Source organism: Centropristis striata, chromosome 14, assembly GCF_030273125.1.
Source record: "Centropristis striata isolate RG_2023a ecotype Rhode Island chromosome 14, C.striata_1.0, whole genome shotgun sequence".
NCBI lineage: Eukaryota > Metazoa > Chordata > Actinopteri > Perciformes > Serranidae > Centropristis > Centropristis striata.
The window spans coordinates 27,025,917-27,044,232 of NC_081530.1; the positions used below are offsets into that span (position 1 = coordinate 27,025,917).

At 36.2% G+C, this 18,316-nt stretch overlaps 1 protein-coding gene across 1 annotated transcript; it reads left to right on the top strand.

Annotated features, from left to right (window-relative positions):
• The first annotated feature begins 4,453 nt into the window (after positions 1 to 4,453).
• On the top strand, positions 4,454 to 17,141 carry atp6v1c1b (ATPase H+ transporting V1 subunit C1b). The gene is made up of 13 exons (XM_059350646.1): positions 4,454 to 4,619; positions 6,848 to 7,031; positions 7,127 to 7,194; positions 8,497 to 8,582; positions 8,740 to 8,834; positions 9,490 to 9,581; positions 10,304 to 10,402; positions 11,048 to 11,116; positions 12,844 to 12,936; positions 13,351 to 13,444; positions 14,253 to 14,350; positions 14,489 to 14,612; positions 16,295 to 17,141. Exons 2-13 carry the CDS (start codon positions 6,900 to 6,902, stop codon positions 16,391 to 16,393), a joined length of 1,149 nt encoding a protein of 382 aa, XP_059206629.1. The 5' UTR covers positions 4,454 to 4,619; positions 6,848 to 6,899; the 3' UTR covers positions 16,394 to 17,141.
• The last annotated feature ends 1,175 nt before the right edge of the window (positions 17,142 to 18,316 follow it).

Genomic DNA, 18,316 nt, shown 5'->3' on the forward strand with positions numbered 1-18,316 from the left:
TATATATATATCATAAAATGCAAGTGAAATACAGTAATATGAAGGATTGCAGTAAATATACAGTACAGCTCATGTTGTTGGATTACGTACCTGATCTTTCTATAGAATGTTTGGATGATTAAGCACATGGTCCACATTTATGGCCTTCATCTTACCAGGAATGTGTCTATATACAATATATTTCTGCCTAGGTAGCAGATATTTTTACATTCACTGTGCTACTTGTTTGTGCAATCTGAAGGGGATTATTAAGATTCAAGAGCTTATTGAATATTTTGTTGATTAGTCCTTAAACCTTGGACACACTCACTTCTGGCCTAAATTTTGTGCAGTTCCGTTTGATGGAAAGAAATTAATTTGTGAGAAGTTTATCTTATTAAGCATGGTGGTCAGGCGCACCACTGAATAACTGGCACAAAAACTCAGCCTGCAGCCACCTTAGTCGTATGACTTGTACTTGTGTGTCTGCTTGTCCCGTCGCTCTTATCTCTGTTTTATGACAGTCGCTCCAAAGGGACACTGTGTTCATGAAACAACTTACATGGCCCAGAAAACTTTGGAGTCCAAACAACAAGTAAAACCCTCTATGAAAGCACTTTGACACTGATATTTTATAGGCACTCGGTTGGCTGGCCTTCCTGACTATTTTTAGAGACCAAGTGACTGGATTAAATGTATAGATTCATGCACTCCAGTCATGCTAAGTGCCCCGAGGTACACACTACAGGAATAGCTAATCAAATTGGGCCATACAGTTCACATTTCTGAGAAAGAACATAGATCTGGCTTCAAAATCCATTTCCGACTGGTGGCACAGTCAAATCCAGGCTAATTTGTTAAGTTAATGTGTGTTATTGCTTAGTAAAGCCATAAATCACAGATAGATGATGGTAAAAAAACAAGGTGTGCATGACAACAAGCAATTAAAAGTAATTAAAGTTTACTCTTTACTCATTAGATAAGATACGGAAATTTGGTTGTGCAACAGTATAAGGGCAGAAAAACATACAAATAAGTACAGAACATAACAATATTTAAATAATGGAATATAAATAGCTTTATGAAACAAATGACATGGTAAAGGAGTGCTGTTAATGGCAGCAGAGTCAACAGGTCTGTGTAACAGTTTACACCAGAACAAATATGTTTATCATAATGGTATTTTAATGCTTTAATCGTAGTTTTGAACTATGACTATAGTGGTAAAAAGCTTTGATAATTATTATAAATGGATATAATGCTGGTATCTTTCATGTCCTCAACAAAGTAAAAAGTAAAGTATGTGCTTCAAGGTTCACATCAGGGTCCCGAGGACCGGAGTAAATTAGATTTTGTGCTTCAGTTCTGCTGAGTTTAACTATGTGCCATGACCATCCTCCGGAAGGACACTCAATTTGGGGCTCGAAGTAAAAGATATAAACAAACAACTGCATAAATAATCAATTCTCAATACTCCCAGCATACAAACAAAGATAACATCTTTTTCCAAAATATGAACAGTTAAGTAAGACTCTAATGCTGGAGTGGATGAGCAGGTATATCCACCACTGGTTACTCTCGGTAAAGAAATTCACCAAATACTTTGTCTTTAATACATAGTCTAATTAGTCATCCACGAAGTACTGTTTAATAATAACTACTAGCTTATTTCTTTGTAAATGTTCCCACTTTATTTAAAAATAATAAATAAAATGATAATATATATACTTGTCATAGTGGTAAATAACATTAATTGTATTGCTTTGCACATCAATTTCAAGATTCATCACCATCATTTAAGCTCTTTTTGATTGAACTTGATTATTATTTTAAGTCTCTTAAGTTAATTACTAATAAGAAATGTATATCTATAATGAATTTCCATGCAGATATTTTCAACCAATAACCTGTTACAACAGTTATATCTAGAACTTTCATTTTATATGTAAGATTAAGAAGTCTGTCACACCAAAGTTTTATTACCCCGACCCTTATTATACTATCATATGTAACTATGCTAGTTCATAGCACATTGCACAATGTCAAATGGTATGAATGAATTCCTTGTTTGTATTGCAACTTTCAAAAAAGCTGAACTTTTTTTTTTTACACATGTAAAAAACCTCATCAGGAAGGATCCTCATTTTCAACAAAAATGTTGCATTGTGTGTGTTCAAAAATTAAAAAAAAAACCCTGAAAAAATCCGGCATTGGCCAGGCTTTACTTCTAACCCCAATAACCCCAGTGATATCACTTTTGAACATGTTGACAGTCAGACCAGATATTGATATAAAATTATCTTATCGTTTGTTTTATAGATGATGGGCAGGGACAGAGAAACGTCTGAGTCATTCTGCTGTAATAAAACTGCTGGTTTGGGTTTATAGGTTCTGATTCACTGTCACCTAAAGGCAATGACTGCGAAGTGATGTAGTTAAATGTTCTCACCAGAGGAGGTAGACATCGAGAGGCTCAGGCTGAGCGGTCATAACAAACACCCTGCTGCCTTTTAGGACAATCGGAAATTCTATAATTTTATTTTAAAAAATCAGCTGAAACTATTCACAAAAAAATAGCAATGGTAGCTCCAGATTGTTTTCACAAAAAGCCATGAAACTTTAAGGTTTTTTTAAAATATCTTCACCTTTGTATAATCCCCCTTCAGTCCCTCTGACTTGACCTGCATATCTATGGAGCAAAGGTTATGTTACTGGGGGAATACTGCCATCTTTAGGTCTGCAATAACACTGCTGTGACAAGTTATTTGATGCTACTACTACTGCTACTACTATTGTTCTATTCCCTGAAGAAATCAGCCCAGATTATTATGGCATGGATTTAAATTCAGCAGATAAATCATCTTAACATTCATGCTGTACACTCCACTCCAGCATATAATAACAAAAATAGTAATAATAGTAATAGTTTTAAAGATTAGTATCACTATTTACACCAAATTCCTCTACTACCTATGCCATGTAAGTTAAAAGTAACATTGGACAATTTTGGCAAATTCGGCTTTTCTTTGGGGGTGGAAAGAGTGAAAATGACTCATACTCAACATTTATTTTTTTTGTTATAGCTTAAAAACAATGAAAGCAGCATCTATCATGTTTTCCCCATATGATGTAGGCCTATATTTTTAGGCATATTATCAATACAATATTATCAGAACCAGATTAAAAATATTTTTTTGCCAAGTATGTGTGCAACATACAGTTGAAACCAGAAGTTTACATACACTATATAAAAAGACACATATGCTTTTTTTCTCACTGTCTGACATGAAATCAGACAATCATTTTTCCTGTTTTAGGTCCGTTAGGATTACCAAAATTATTTCTATTTGCTAAATGCCAGAATAATGAGAGAAGGATGTTTTAAGACAATTTTTTATTACTTTCTTCAAAGTCAGAAGTTTACATACACTAACATTATTATGCCTTGAAACTATTTGGGAAAGCCCAGATGATGCTGTCATGTCTTTGGAAGCTTCTGACAACATTAGAGTTAATTTGAGACACACCTGTGGATGCTTCTTTGTGTAACATCATGGCAAAGACAAAAGAAATCAGCCAAGATATCAGGAAGAGAATTGTGGACTTGCACAAGTCTGGTTCATCCTTGGGTGCAATTTCCAGATGCCTAAAGGTGCCACATTCATCTGTTCAAATAATTATACCCAAGTATAAACACCATGGGAATGTCCAGCCATCATACCGCTCAGGAAGGAGACGGACTCTGTGTCCTAGAGATGAACGTGCTTTGGTCCAAAATGTGCATATCAACCCAAGAACAGAAGCAAAAGACCTTGTGAAGATGCTGGCTGAAGCTGGTAAGAGTGTGTCATTATCCACAGTGAAACAAGTACTGAGACATGGGCTGAAAGGCAATTCTGCCAGGAAGAAGCCATTACTCCAAAAGAAACATAAAACAGCCAGATTACAGTTTTGTCAGACCACAGGACATTTCTCCAAAAAATAAGGTCTTTGTCCCTGTGTGTACCAAAGTATCAGCATCAAAATGTACCTAAAGTATAGAAAAGTGAAAGTACTTTTAGTCGTGAAACTAACAGGAACCTACAGGAAGATACTTGTGGCAGTGATAAAACGCACCATTGTAAAAGAAATGATGGATGCTTTAAAAGCAGCAAACATAGCAACCTCTGAAAATGCTGAAAATGCACCATTCACGGATCGTGCACGGAGCTCTGTAACAAAATTGAAATACATAGCAAACTGTGGAAAATGGATCCCGAGATAGTTCATAAAACACTGTCTTATTAAAATCTATTTACATTATATATGTACAGGCATCATAATTGGTCTTACGTTAAAAATATTAAACCCATATCTAAAAATGTAAAGACTGGGGCAAAATCCCCGTCGTGTTACTTCTGACTTTATATTCAGACACTGAACCTCTCCGACTTGTGGGTCACGTGAAGGCAACACAGTGCGCCGCAGCGTATACGCATGCGCACAGTAACCTGCCCTGATCAGCTGACTGACTGTGATGCTGTGTTGAAGCACCTTTGAGTAAAAGAAAATACCCGTTAATATCTGCGCTATGTACGGGCAGCAACTGCTGAACTGAAAAACACCGTGTGGACCAAACACTGAAGCCAGCGGACACACCGGTAAGTACGGAACCACACCGATTAATGACGTCGTGACAGCGCGAGACTGCGATGCAAACAAGCTCGTGCCAGCAGCAAGCTAACACTGAATATATAACCTCATATTTACTGGGGATATTTCGCTTGTAAAACAGTGATTTTTCTTGATAATTTACCATGAAATGAAACCAAAATGGCAGCTGCTGGAAGTCATGTGTTGTTGTTGGTGTTTAATTAAGAGGAGGATCAGTATTTACAATGTCCTCTGCAGCACAACCTGATCATATGACAGTCAATCAGCAGACGTGTCTGTCTGTCTGTCTGCCTGCCTCCACTGTGCTTTGATGCAATCACCCAGTGTCTGTGCAGGGAACATATTGCAACCATGGGAGCATGTGAGGAAGTGGATAAATCAGAAACAGAATAGAAGTCAAAAGAGGAAGAAATAGTTGTATAATATGACTCTGATTCATGCAGGGATACTTATACATATCTCTCCCCTATACAGTGAGGGAAAAGTACTCCTATCCTGTATTTAAGGCAGTAATGGCAAGTGAAAATTCATTTATGCATTCAAAATTTTAAGTAAAGGAACTAAAGTACTATCAATAATATACACTTTAATATTAAAATTGCAAGTACTCATTATGAGAATTATAGTATCATGACTATTAGGGCTGGCCGATATTGATATATATCGATATATTTTCCAATGTGATATGGAATTAGACCGTATATATTGATAAAGTTCAAAATTTGCGCTGTGATCCTTGCTCCAGGCAATGTGCTTTGTATAAAAATGCTGCCCTTACTAGGGTTTGTCATATTTAATTCTTTTGTAATGTTCGTTATTCTTTTCTCATATAAATATATTTATTTCAGAAAAAGATTGGCCTATTTTATTTCATAGGCTATTTTTATTTAAGATTTTTATTTATTTAAATGTGCACTTTACGGAGCTTTGATTTTAAAAAAGGTACTCCTGTTGTTATACAGTATTTATGTTCACTTAAATAAGGGCTTTAATAAAACTACTTGTGACATGTCATATTTGGCTTTGACTGAACATTTGCTCTCACTTTGCGATTAAAAAAATATCGGGATATATATCGTATATCGATATTCAGCCTAAATATATCGGGATATGACTTTTGGTCCATAACGCCCAGCCCTAATGACTATTATTATTGATGAATTATCATGTAAGCAGCGTTTCAGTGTCGTTGCACATTAACTACTGTTTATACAGTTTGGTAGTTTAATGTGCACCAAGGGATTTTTTGTTTTGTCTGCGTTCTTCTTTAAAATCTCAACATCCGAAAAATCCAGGAACAAATGTCAAGTGTGGTGGAGTAAAAAGTACAATGTCTTCGTCTGGAATGTAGTGGAATGGAAGTATTAAGGAGTGTAAAATAAAAAAGCTTAATTAAAGTATAACTACTATAAAATTGGAGGGTTACAAATGACTTTTTTATATATACTTTTTATAACCAAAGATTAAGACTGGGTGATAATATGATATATTTTGTCAAAACAACATAGAAATGTCTTTCGTATATATTTTTCCATATAATTTATATTGCATTGTTGCAAAAGCAGTGGCAATATTTATATTTATTTATAATCAGATGAAGGTTTAAGTCTTGATCCTTTTATGTAGTTGGAATGTAGAGGGAATATACAAAAATAGGCTTTACCATGTGTTTTTTTTTTATATAGATGATTTGAATTACTAGGAGCCATATCATGATATATATCTTAATCAAGATGATATAAAATGTATAAATATATGAGTGGAATATATATTATATAATCCCTCATCACACTGTACAACATATTATTGTCATCTTCCACGTCATGCTGTGATAGAAATGTATTCTTTTTTTCTTTTTTTGTACACTTTATTGTCAAACAGTGACAAACTTTAAGATATGTATTCTTTGTTGTGATACTGTTATGTGTAAAATCCTTTTACTGACAAATTAACCTATAAAAAATGACTTTTTTGGCCAGCCCAGCTAAAAATCCTGAAGAAATTAAAGAACTTCATTATGTAGATGCAAAAATCTTTGAAATTAGTAATTTACCAGCACACCAACAGATGTTGAAGAAATATCTGCCATGCTCATAATGATGCAGCAATAATTCTGACTTCTCTTTTTACTTCCCTCTCAAGGAGGTCAGGGAAGATGACAGAGCTCTTTTGATATATTATTATTAATATTAATTCTCTCTCTCTTCACCCGCAGTGACTTGTTTACATCAAAGTTCAGGTGGACGAACCTTTACTCACCAGCAGCCATGACAGAATTCTGGTTGATCTCCGCTCCGGGGGAGAAGACGTGCCAGCAGACCTGGGACAAGCTGATGGTGGCCACCACACGCACCAACAACCTCTCTGTTAACAACAAGTTCAACATTCCTGATCTCAAGGTCAAACACAGCAGATGTGTATTCCCTACTCAATGATTATACCCCCGAAGTGGTCTGATTTTTAATCATATTTCCGTGTGTTTTGTCTCTAACAGGTTGGAACACTAGATGTCTTGGTGGGTCTGTCAGATGAACTGGCTAAACTCGACACTTTTGTGGAAAGGTAAGATTTTACAAATGATTTCTTAAATCCCTGGCATATCAGGCTGACATGATCTGTGTCTGAGCAAAAAGATGCACTTGAAAATGCCGCAAAGACAGCAGAGGAAGCCAACAAGCAATTAGTACATCCTGTATGTTATTCATCTGCGTAAGAGGATTTAACTCCACACCAGCACGTGGCAGTAGTCTGCATTCATCATTCAAAAAGGGAAAACTGGAAGACATGGAACTGTAAAGCCTTTGTAATAGGTGCGTTTCCATTAGGGTAAAAAGTGGCGGCTGGGAAAGTCTCAGGCCACGCCCTCTCAAATGGCCGCTCACTCCATGTGTGTCTCCATTACAAAAAAAGGCCCAAGAAGGATTTACCAAACCCTGGAGTTGACGTATGGTTTTGATCGTTGCATAATCGCTTTGTCGACCGTGATGTCACATACGTGACGGATTTAACAAGGGAGACGGGCCAAACGTTGTTTTCTTCTTCTTGATAATAATATTATTGTTGTGACTACTCACTACTTCGTCGGCTTTTAAAAATGGCGTGTGTTGTTATGGCGTCGAGTACTACGTCACATCCCACTTAGCGTTCTATCCAATCAGCAACCAGGCGTTCTTCAGGGGAGAAAAATGTCCGAGCTCTTCAACAGGGCCAAAAAACAGCCGGTCAAACGGCTGCTTGGGATGGCTCAAATTAGGGGCGTGTTGGCGAGGGAGACCTGCCTCACTCCGGGTATCCAACTATAGTGGAAATGCACTTAATGATGCATTCATGAAACAATGCAGCATTTGCCGATCATTTTCACACCACTCCCGCTCAGTTTTCAGCTGCTTCATTCCAGATGGCCATGTCGCTGAAAAGATCACACCAGAGGAAGGAAAAATAAGAACCCTTGTCATTTACTTGCTTTCCTCACTTCCGTTTTTCTTGAACTGATTAGCTTAAACTAGCAATATTTCAATCTCTCTCAATTAAAACAATGACCAAAGACAGGGCAGTGATTCCTTTAGTGTTCTTAGTGCAGCAATTAACTATTCGCAGAGGTCTCCTACTCTAAAACAATGGATCTGGTGATTTAAACAGGTAAAAAGACTGAAATAAACAGTTTCACGTTAAAATTTGGTGTTTGGCCAATACTGTTTGGCATGGACAGTTGACCTGGTGTGTCAGGACCTTTTAGCTTATGAGCTCAGTTTTGTGATGTACAAATGCCATTTTTTTTGTTCTTGTTGTCTTCTGTTCTCTCTTGTGTTTATTTGTGACCCCTCTGTTCTCTGACCCTTCTCCTCGCCGCGTGTTGTGTTTCAGTGTGGTGAAGAAGGTGGCTCAGTACATGGCCGATGTCCTGGAGGACAGCAGAGACAAAGTCCAGGAGAACCTACTGGCTAATGGAGGTACTGGCTGTTAACTTAATCACCCGACTGGTGCCCGGACATTGACTCTTCTCTCTTCAGTAGTTCCAGTTAGATATACTATCACTACACAGCACAAAGCCTTTGGAAATGAAGGTGATTAATGCTGACTTTAACTGTTTGTTTTTACTCTCTGCAGTGGACTTGGTCACCTACATCACCAGATTTCAGTGGGACATGGCAAAGTATCCAATCAAACAGTCGCTGAAAAACATTTCTGAGATTGTCTCCAAGGTAAAAATCTGCTCACCTGGAGACATAATGTTTAATTATTATCCTAACTGTCATGTTTTTCTATATATTTAATGTAATGTATCGTAATATGTTTTTCATTTTAATCAGGCAGTATAATTGGCATTTACATAATTTTTGCTGTGAGTACAACAAAATAAACAACTACAGGGAGCAAACAACATCATAAACAATCATGTATAGACAAAGTTTGATTTTGCCCACTATCGGTTGCAACTAACTATTATTTTCAGTATCAGTTAATCTGCAGATTATCTGGATTAATCTATTAAATGAAATGTCAGAAAATAGTGAAAAATGTCCATCCCAGTTTTCCAAAGTCCAAGGTGATGTCTTTAAATGTCTTGTTTTGTCAGTCTAAAACCCAAAGATATTCAGTTTAATATGATATAAACCAGGCAAAAGCAGTAAAATGTTTAACATTTGAGAAGCTGAAAGCATTTTCTGCCATTATTGCATGAAAAATTACTCTCACAAGTGAAGGATTTTCCAAATAACTGGCAGTTATTTTTGTGTGGACTGACTGAATCTTTGCAGCCCTAGATCCGACACAGATTGTACTGTATTCTACTGTCTGTTTGATGCAGGAAATGTTCTCACTGAAGTAATCTATCATTCTCTGCTTCTTGTTCTCCAGCAAGCGACTCAGATAGACAATGACCTGAAGGCCAGAGCTTCAGCCTACAACAACCTGAAGGGAAACCTGCAGAACCTGGAGAGGAAGAATGCGTAAGTTAACAGGATAATTTGGATCCTTTGAAGTGGGGTTTATTTATCCGTTGTCAGTGTATTACCTGCTGTAGATGGTGCTCAGCACGCCCCCAGTTTGGAGAAGCAGGCAGGAGTACTGACACGGAAGCTGACCATTGTACTACTGTGGACGTGGGCTGCAGCAAAATCTATTTTAGACACCTAAAAGTATCAGTGTCCGTTCAAGTGTATGCTTTATTTAGGATATTTTCACAGCTCTACCAGGTCCTAGCACAGCCAAATTTATTTTCCTGTATCACAGAATGATGCTAAAATTAGTCCATGTGTAATATTAAAGCTCATGAGAGTTTATTAGAATGTAGGAAAATAATGAATGATTTTTACAAATATTATCCTTAGCCGAAAACACAGAAATCACTCTTCTGTTTTCTTCTGTTTCATTCTTCTCTTTTCATAGCCGTGGAGTAAAAACTCACTTTACACTGTTTCCTTAATAATGTATATTTTAGACATGGACCTCTCTTAGGCCCCACCTTTTTTTCTGCTGCAGCTTCCAAAAACTTTTGACCTTTTTGCATAATGTCACACCGCTGTGTACCACCTCTAAGGACTGAAATATATAAATCATATGAAATTGATTTGGTTAAATTTTGTACACTTCATGTACAAAAATGTTTGAATGTCTTTGTTAGAAAAGTTCAAGTTGCCTGCGTGTCTGATCTGCGTGTGTCGTCCTTTAGGGGGAGCTTGTTGACCAGGAGTTTGGCTGACATAGTGAAGAAAGAGGACTTTGTTCTGGACTCAGAGTACCTCATCACCATGCTGGTGGTCGTCCCAAAGTAAGTACACTCACATCCGTACTGTGTATTCAGTATGTGGTGAGGTAAAGGTTGTCATGTCCATGTATCCAGGGTAGATATGAAATAGATTTTTATTTTTATTTTGCAAGAAAATATTTATAGGTATATCATATTTTTTTTTTTAAAGATTATTTTTTTGCATTTTTACATGCTTTATTGAAAGTGAGAGACAGATAGAAAGGGGGTGACAGAGGGGAGGACATGCGGCAAAGGGAGCTTAGGCCGGATTCGAACCCGGCTCCACCGCAGCAAGGACTGTAGCCTCTATACATGGGGCGCCTGTGTAAACCACTACGCTACGGACCACCCAGGTATATCATATTTAAAGGTATAATGCGAGTTGAGTGGGGAGTTCATCATTTTTTAAAAACACATTATGTGATGTCCAAGAGCAATACTCCGAACTGAATACATCTTGGGTTTTTAAAATTTCAAATAGTGTATAAGTAGTGTTATAATGTATTTTAATTTCAAAATAAAACAAATAACTAATTCATTTTTAAAGGTTTATTATGCAGGATTTTCTTAAAAATTTATAGACTTCATATAAAATCCCTCAAAAAATGCTTTCATTTTCATTGATCAAATCTGTTGCTGTTTTCTTTCCCTTTCCACCCTCACCAGGACAAGTTATACTGAGTGGCAGAAGGAGTATGAAACCCTGGCAGAAATGGTTGTGCCACGCTCCACAAAGTAAGCACAACCAGTTTACCAGCAAACAGCCATAGCAGTTTGCCACAAACTGTACAGAAAGTTGTAACGGTTCTACTTTCTATGTTGTTGCCATCTATTGACGGTAGTTTTTATCCCTTTTTATATGGAAGCCCATGTATGCCAGTAAAATAAAAAATGAAATGAAAATGTATCCTTGTGATAAAAGGATCCTATAAGTCAATACAACGAGAAACTTTTCATCAAGTAATTAGTTAATATTTCAAAATAATGATAAACTTTCTCAAAAGGACACATTTTTTATGCTCAGTCATTATTTCAAGATATGTCCCTCTCTCAAGAAAGTTCTCAATGTGACTTTTAAGATCTTTTTTTTTCCTAAGTTAAAAAAAACATTTTGTAGCAGATAACTTGCCTTGCTTTCTCAGTTTGTCCCCTTTGTGTCCTCTACAGTTAACTCTGATTAGAATCAGCAATGTTTCATGTGTGACCAGTAAAAAGCTTCTGACTCATATTAAAATAGAAAACATTGTTTGGTTGACCTGGACAAGGCAATTGACCTTTTCCTCGCAAGGCCAGATGATTTAAGGGGTTATGTTTGGACTTTTGGATGGATGCGGTGTGGTAACCTAGCAACCTGTATTTCCAGAACAGATAGGGAGCATCATGTGGGCATGAACTCATTTATGTTAGAGTAGTGAGGGCAGGGGAAGTTTTCCTTAAAGGGATAGTTGGGGATTTTGGTCATGAAATACTTACCAGTAGTATAGTGATATAAAGCTTTTGGCTGACTTGCCTAGCTCCAGTGAGTTCTGGCCGAATCCGATCATAGAATAAAATATGGCTGCAGCATTTAGTTTCATTTATATGCAAACTCGGTTAGAATTTTCTGTGATTTTTTTTTCTAAGCTCTACTTTGTTAATACATTGCCAACAGCTGCATTCAAACCTGGAACAAATTGAATGCTTTGGTAATTCCGACTTTTAAAAAGTCTTAAAAGTCATTAAGTTCATTAATAAAAAAAAATGGAGGCCTTAAGTGGCATTAAGATGTCTTAAACTTTTTAAAGTCTTAAAAATGATAAAACATATTTTTATATTGTACTAATGGGGTTGCTGCTCTTTTTTATCATTATTATTATTATTATTATTATTATTATTATTATTTATTTATTTCACTATTTGCATCATTTATATTATTATATTTTTTATATTCCTTATTGGTTGTTTTTCCAGATGTTGTCAGTGCCCTTTTGGGAAGTTGCTTTCGTTTTCTTTCTTTTTTTCTCCCATATTTCATTGTAAAACTCAAAATAAATGTTAACTATCTATTTTTAAAAAGTTTTTCAAATTTCCCGAACAAATGTCAGGTGTTTCTGACTTCTGCTCTACCCTTGTCCACACTACTAGACAGAAAAGCCATGTCTTTACATTACATGTCATTTAGCAGACGCTTTTGTCCAAAGCGACTTACAATAAGTGCATTCAACCTAATGGTACTAGACTTAGACCATAGGAATCAAGTAAGTACATAACTTCAAGAGCTAACTGTCATCGCTAAAGGAGTGCTATATGTTAAAGAAGAAAAGAAGAGAAAAGAATAAGATCTTTTCTTAATTTACATTAAACATTTAATAAACATTTATCCTAAGAAATAGATGTTGGTTCATGTTTTTATGATTTGTGTAAAATTGTATGTCAAACTCTCATGTGTCCTGTGTCCCCTCCTGTCCTCTTGTGTCCTGCAGGCTGCTGTTTGAGGACCATGACAGCGGTCTGTTCAGTGTCACTCTCTTCAGGAAGGCTATAGATGACTTCAAGCACAAGGCCAGGGAAAACAAGTAAATTAATTTTGTTTCCGGGAGTTCCACTTGAGCTGTGTTTTAGTCTTAATCCATTTATTACATCTTTGTTTTAAAGGGCAGCTTATGTTTCTGTTTTTTCTGTTTTCCATGAATGATGTTTAGGAAGTTAACCACAGATAAATATCAGTCATGACACCTCATTGTTGAAGTGCAATACCTATTTGTGATCACAGGAACTGGCTTGTTAAGCTTTAAAAATAGACGTTCTATAATAAATTTAAACACAATGATGTCGGTACTCATCAGTCTCTCCAATTAGCATGACTGAGGGATTTCAGTGTATTACATGTCTGTTTGTATGCGGCACATTAACAGGAGTGCTCTTAAGTGTGTGTGTGGGTGTGTGTGTGACAACTGATTGCCCGCTCTGTGCTGTGTGTCCTGACCCAGGTTTACAGTGCGTGACTTCCAGTACAATGAGGAGGAGATGAAGGCAGACAAAGAGGAGATGACACGTTTGTCCACCGACAAGAAGAAACAGTTTGTACGACTGTTTTCTTTTTACAAACATTATAGAGAAGGAAGGAACGACTTAATGAAGCTCAATATGTAACAGGCAGAGTTGTTATAGTTTTGTATATTTTATTAGTGGTTTTTGTTTGTTTTTAATTTTTCAGTTTCACTTAGTTCCTAGAGTGGGTTTTGCTCATTTCACTTTCGTTTTTATTAGTTTAAAAATGTTGAGTTTTAGTTTAGTTTTTTATCAGTTTCAGTATTAGTTCTGGTGTTTTTTGTCAGGGGCATGTGAAGCTCAGAATAGGTATTACAAAACAAACACAACACTTTGTGAGGGCAGTTGACTCATAATCATGTGAACTAATGCAGCAATGCCTAAAACTAGGTATTTCCTGTATTTTTTAATTTAGTTTGAATTTTTGTACTTTTTGTACTTTTTGTTTTGTAAGTATGTTGAAATGATTTTTCACATCTTGCTTTCATTCTTTTGTTTATTTTTTGGTTAACTATAATATCATTGGTACTGGGTTTATTTGTTAGTTGATAATTAGATATTTTGCTGCAAGTATTTGTTATTGGTTAGTGTTTATTTCTTATTTAATGTTTAATTTGAGCATACAAAGCCCTGCAGCTTCTCTTAAATAATGGCTGAAAGAAAGCTGAAAATGAAAGCTTCAAATCCAGAGATCATTTATATAAATGACTATAAAAACTGACAATTTACTGGTAATTCAAAAGGAATTTTTATTTTATTTATACAAACATCCAAAGTGGGAACACAACAGGTATTTTATCTTTATGGGGGGAGAAAATGAAATACTCTTTCTGTCCACCAGGGGCCTTTGGTTCGATGGCTGAAAGTGAATTTCAGCGAAGCCTTCATTGCGTGGATTCACATAAAAGCCCTGCGTGTGTTTGTGGAGTCAGTATTGAGGTAAGCAAGTGAAGACCAGTGAAGCTCATGAGTCTGCTTCTCTTTCCATACTTTGACAATCCATCCATCCATACTTTAAATGTAAGATTTGTTTCCTCTTGTTGAAAGAAGGCCTGACAGACATTTTGTGTTTCATAGATACGGGCTGCCGGTGAACTTCCAGGCCATGCTGCTTCAGCCCAACAAGAAGAACATGAAGAAGCTGAGAGAGGTGCTGTACGAGCTGTACAAACACCTGGACAGCAGTGCTGCCATCATTGATGTGAGTCTCCTTCATACACTCTCACAGTCAAAGTGGCAAGTTATTGGAGGACAGCAGGTCCGGCTCTTTAACATTTATGATAAGTGTTTTTAGGAGCACTGAGATTACTTCTTGTTGAGAGTGATTGAGATGAAGTAGCTGCTTCAGGATGGAGAGACCGATGCCACATTTACACTGCATGGCACAGCTCTACTTAACTTGACTCGCTGTTTTTTTCCGCTTTCCCACTAGTTTTTTTTTATTGTCCCACTTTAACCCCTTTGCGACCAAAGCAGTTTCAGTGCCGGTTCGGAGCCGGTGTTACTACTAGTCTGCAGTTGGTTCAGTCTGTATGTCTCCGCCCTCTCGGCAAGTATAATAACAACAGCAGACTACATATCTCTACAACACATCTGTGCTGCTCATCTTGATCACTATGGACGTCCAATACATTCTTTTTTATTTATTTATTTATTTTTTTAACCAATGTTTTATTCATTTTTAAACAGACACAAAACAGAGAACATACATGACAGCAGAGGCAATTAAATACTTCACATAGACTGAATGATATATAGAAAGAGAGGCAAAAAATACACTAAAATAAATAAAATCAAATGAAAAACAAATAGAATAAAGATCAATACATTCTTATCAACTGAACGTAAGGTGTTAATGTTGGACTTTGTTGTAAGCTAACGCTAGCCCGCTAATGTTAGCACGCTACTTCTCTGTATCAATCACATTGCGCTTAAACAAATCAAATAAATTAATGATACATGTTTTAGTTGGTCCCTCTCAAAGGCACCAAATTGGTCTTATTGGTCTGATAACCCAGCCCCTGACGTAAGCGGTTCACGGTTCAAGACCAGCACAGATTGGTAACGCTGTTGAACCAGTTTTTACCGGTCAGGAGCCAGTTCTTTGGCGGTGGGAAAACCAAAGAACCGTTCGTAGGCGGGCACCGGCCGGGAACTGGCTCTGATCGAAAAGCCCCATTTGTTTGAAGTTACAAGCAAGCTGAGCGGACACTAGAAGGTGGAGTCAGTTGGACGGGCTGATGGCTTTTGTAAAGCACTTTGAGTTGCATTATATGTATGAAAAGCGCTATATAAATAAAGTTTGATTGATTGATTGATTGAGTCTGCAGAGATTTGACTCTAGCATGCCATGAAATATCTTACACAAACAAAATAGCCAGCTACCATCAATATGATTGGTCAAACTCATTTTCGTAATGCTAAATAATGGCAAAAAAAAAGTAAAATACATTGTGCTTGGGGACGCAGCCTTCTTTGGAGACAGGAAGCGTGTACCGTTTCATATCATCATGCAGCTTATCATGAGTCATCTTTGATTATTGAGCATCTTTGATATCATCCAGCGAGAATGCAATATGAAATATGATCCAAAGATGCAAACATAGTTATTATGAAATCTCCGACTTCATATAATCTAGTGAGAATACAATACGACTGATGAAAAATGTAGTGTAATAAACTATGGAATTGTGCTGCTTTTTAATTGCTTCATGTAACTGTTGTTGAATATAAGTTACATGTAACTTTGTTTCATGAAATTTGCAACCTGCAGCTAATTGCATTAAACTTTCACCGTCAAAGCTCCCATGAGAACTTGCTGTTATAAAATAAAATTAAAATATGGCTTCAAAGTGTAATTATGTTTCTCTGCTGCTCTTACAGGCCTCTATGGACATCCCAGGACTGAACTTGAGCCAGCAGGAGTACTACCCCTACGTTTACTACAAGATCGACTGCAACCTGCTGGACTTCAAAGTCTAAATGCTTCACCATCATCATCTCACTCTGTGTGCATATTTTCTTGATGTGACATGTTCACATACCCAAGCTTTAATTTATTTCCAACCTGTTTTTTTGTTGTCTTCCCATCTTTTTTTCCCCTCTCATGTTCCTGGTACATTCCCGGCTCCATAGTAATGAAGTTGTTGAACTTGTGTTCTGATATACTTGACTAATATGGGCCTTCTTCTTTGTTGTCATTTCCTCTTTGTACCTCGCTGTAAAAGTAAATAGCTCCCCAGTTTTCACCCACCAACAAGACATTCCCCATCAATATGCTGCATTTTTATTGTTGTTTTTTTCCTTATGCCCCTACTTTACTCAAAGCAACAAAAACGGTACACGTGGGGAAAACAGGGGGGAAATAATTGTATGTTAAATATAGTATTTATTTAAAGCCTCTAAAATCAGTGAAAAGGTTTTTGTCTGTTCTGTTTTTGAAAGTGACGTGTTTTTAGTTCCATGTAAGGAATGTCTGTTTACAAAGTAGATGTTGACCATTGTTCCCCCCACTGAAGCTATAATCCTGTGAACTACTGAGACGGATCATTTTACAGTATAAAGAAGCAATATGTTTGCTGATTGTACTCTCCTATAATTTCTGTATATTTCGCAGTTTGAGAGAAATCATAATGGGTCTATGTGCAAATACTGTATTGTCAGTATAACTGAAAATTACACCATATATTTAAAATCAATGTGAAAAATAAATACTCTATGTGAAATACAATTGACTTTGACTCACTGGACTTCTTAACTGCAGAATAAAGTTTATAAAGCTTCTCATATTTATTTAAACCATATGTCCCATATGAATATATAAGAACAGTAGAAAATCAATTCTACTGCACCTTTAAAAATCTAGACTTAAGTTTACATATTATGCAAACCTGTTGGAAGCAAACAGTTTACCAGAACAGATTAAAATATTTGATTTTATATTTAGTGTCAGGCTTGAACATTTGTGCTGCAGATTTAATCCAGAGAATAATAATATTTGGAAAACGCATGTTAAGAAGGAATTCATTAATAAGGTTATATCAGGGAAATTTGAATTTAAGGTTTAAATTCTGGTGTAATGGAGCTAGTTAACCTCTTTTCCCCCTATCTTATGAAGAATACTGCTCCAATGGACTGTAAATGTAGCATCTGGAGAAAAGCATTTTTTTTATTGACAGCTTTATATTCACAACTACAGATTGAATTGATTATTGAAAAAGTATAGTATGTAAGTATAAATATTTGATTAGTCTTGTAATTTAGCAATTTTGCCATTTCACTCTTCACTAAGTGCAATCACTTTGCTTTTTTGTACAGTTTTGGTTACAGACTCTCTAACCACATCCCTAGGACTCATATTTTAAGAGTAATTAATTTGCCAATAGACGAAAACACACATAAAAAACAACGGACCGCCAATATCAACACTGTGATCACAAAGAAAACTAACACAAAACACTACTTTCTCCCAGGACTTTTTATTTTACTGTTGAAATGCTGTCTTAATATTATAACAACTTGTCACTTGGAGATATGCAAGGATAAAAGATGTATATGTAAATGTATAAAATAATAATGTTGTGAATATGTATACAAAGTAAGACTTTTATTAATACCTTTCAGGTTTTGGCAGTTTATTGCATAACATGACATGTTCAAAACAGATTACAACTCTTCCTGTGATTAAAGTTTTCTCATGTATTTAAGCCTACTTCTGATTCCTTCTCAACCTTGTGTGACATTAGAGCAGGGGTCTGCAACCTTTACTAACAAAAGAGCCATTGTTGGCCAAAAGAATAGAAAAAATGTCAGAATGGAGCCGCAAACTTTATTTTGAGCCTTACAATGAAGATAAAACGATCTACTCAGTCTAAATTAGCCTACCAACATTACTAAAAGCCCATT

What these genes read in the sequence shown, in the direction of transcription:
- atp6v1c1b (XM_059350646.1), top strand. Translation starts at nt 6,900, where the DNA reads ATGACAGAATTCTGGTTGATCTCCGCTCCGGGGGAGAAGACGTGCCAG. An exon ending in CCGACAAGAAGAAACAGTTT is followed by an intron (nt 13,445 to 14,252) that starts GTACGACTGTTT and finishes TCTGTCCACCAG; the next exon opens with GGGCCTTTGGTTCGATGGCT. An exon ending in GCAGTGCTGCCATCATTGAT is followed by an intron (nt 14,613 to 16,294) that starts GTGAGTCTCCTT and finishes CTGCTCTTACAG; the next exon opens with GCCTCTATGGACATCCCAGG.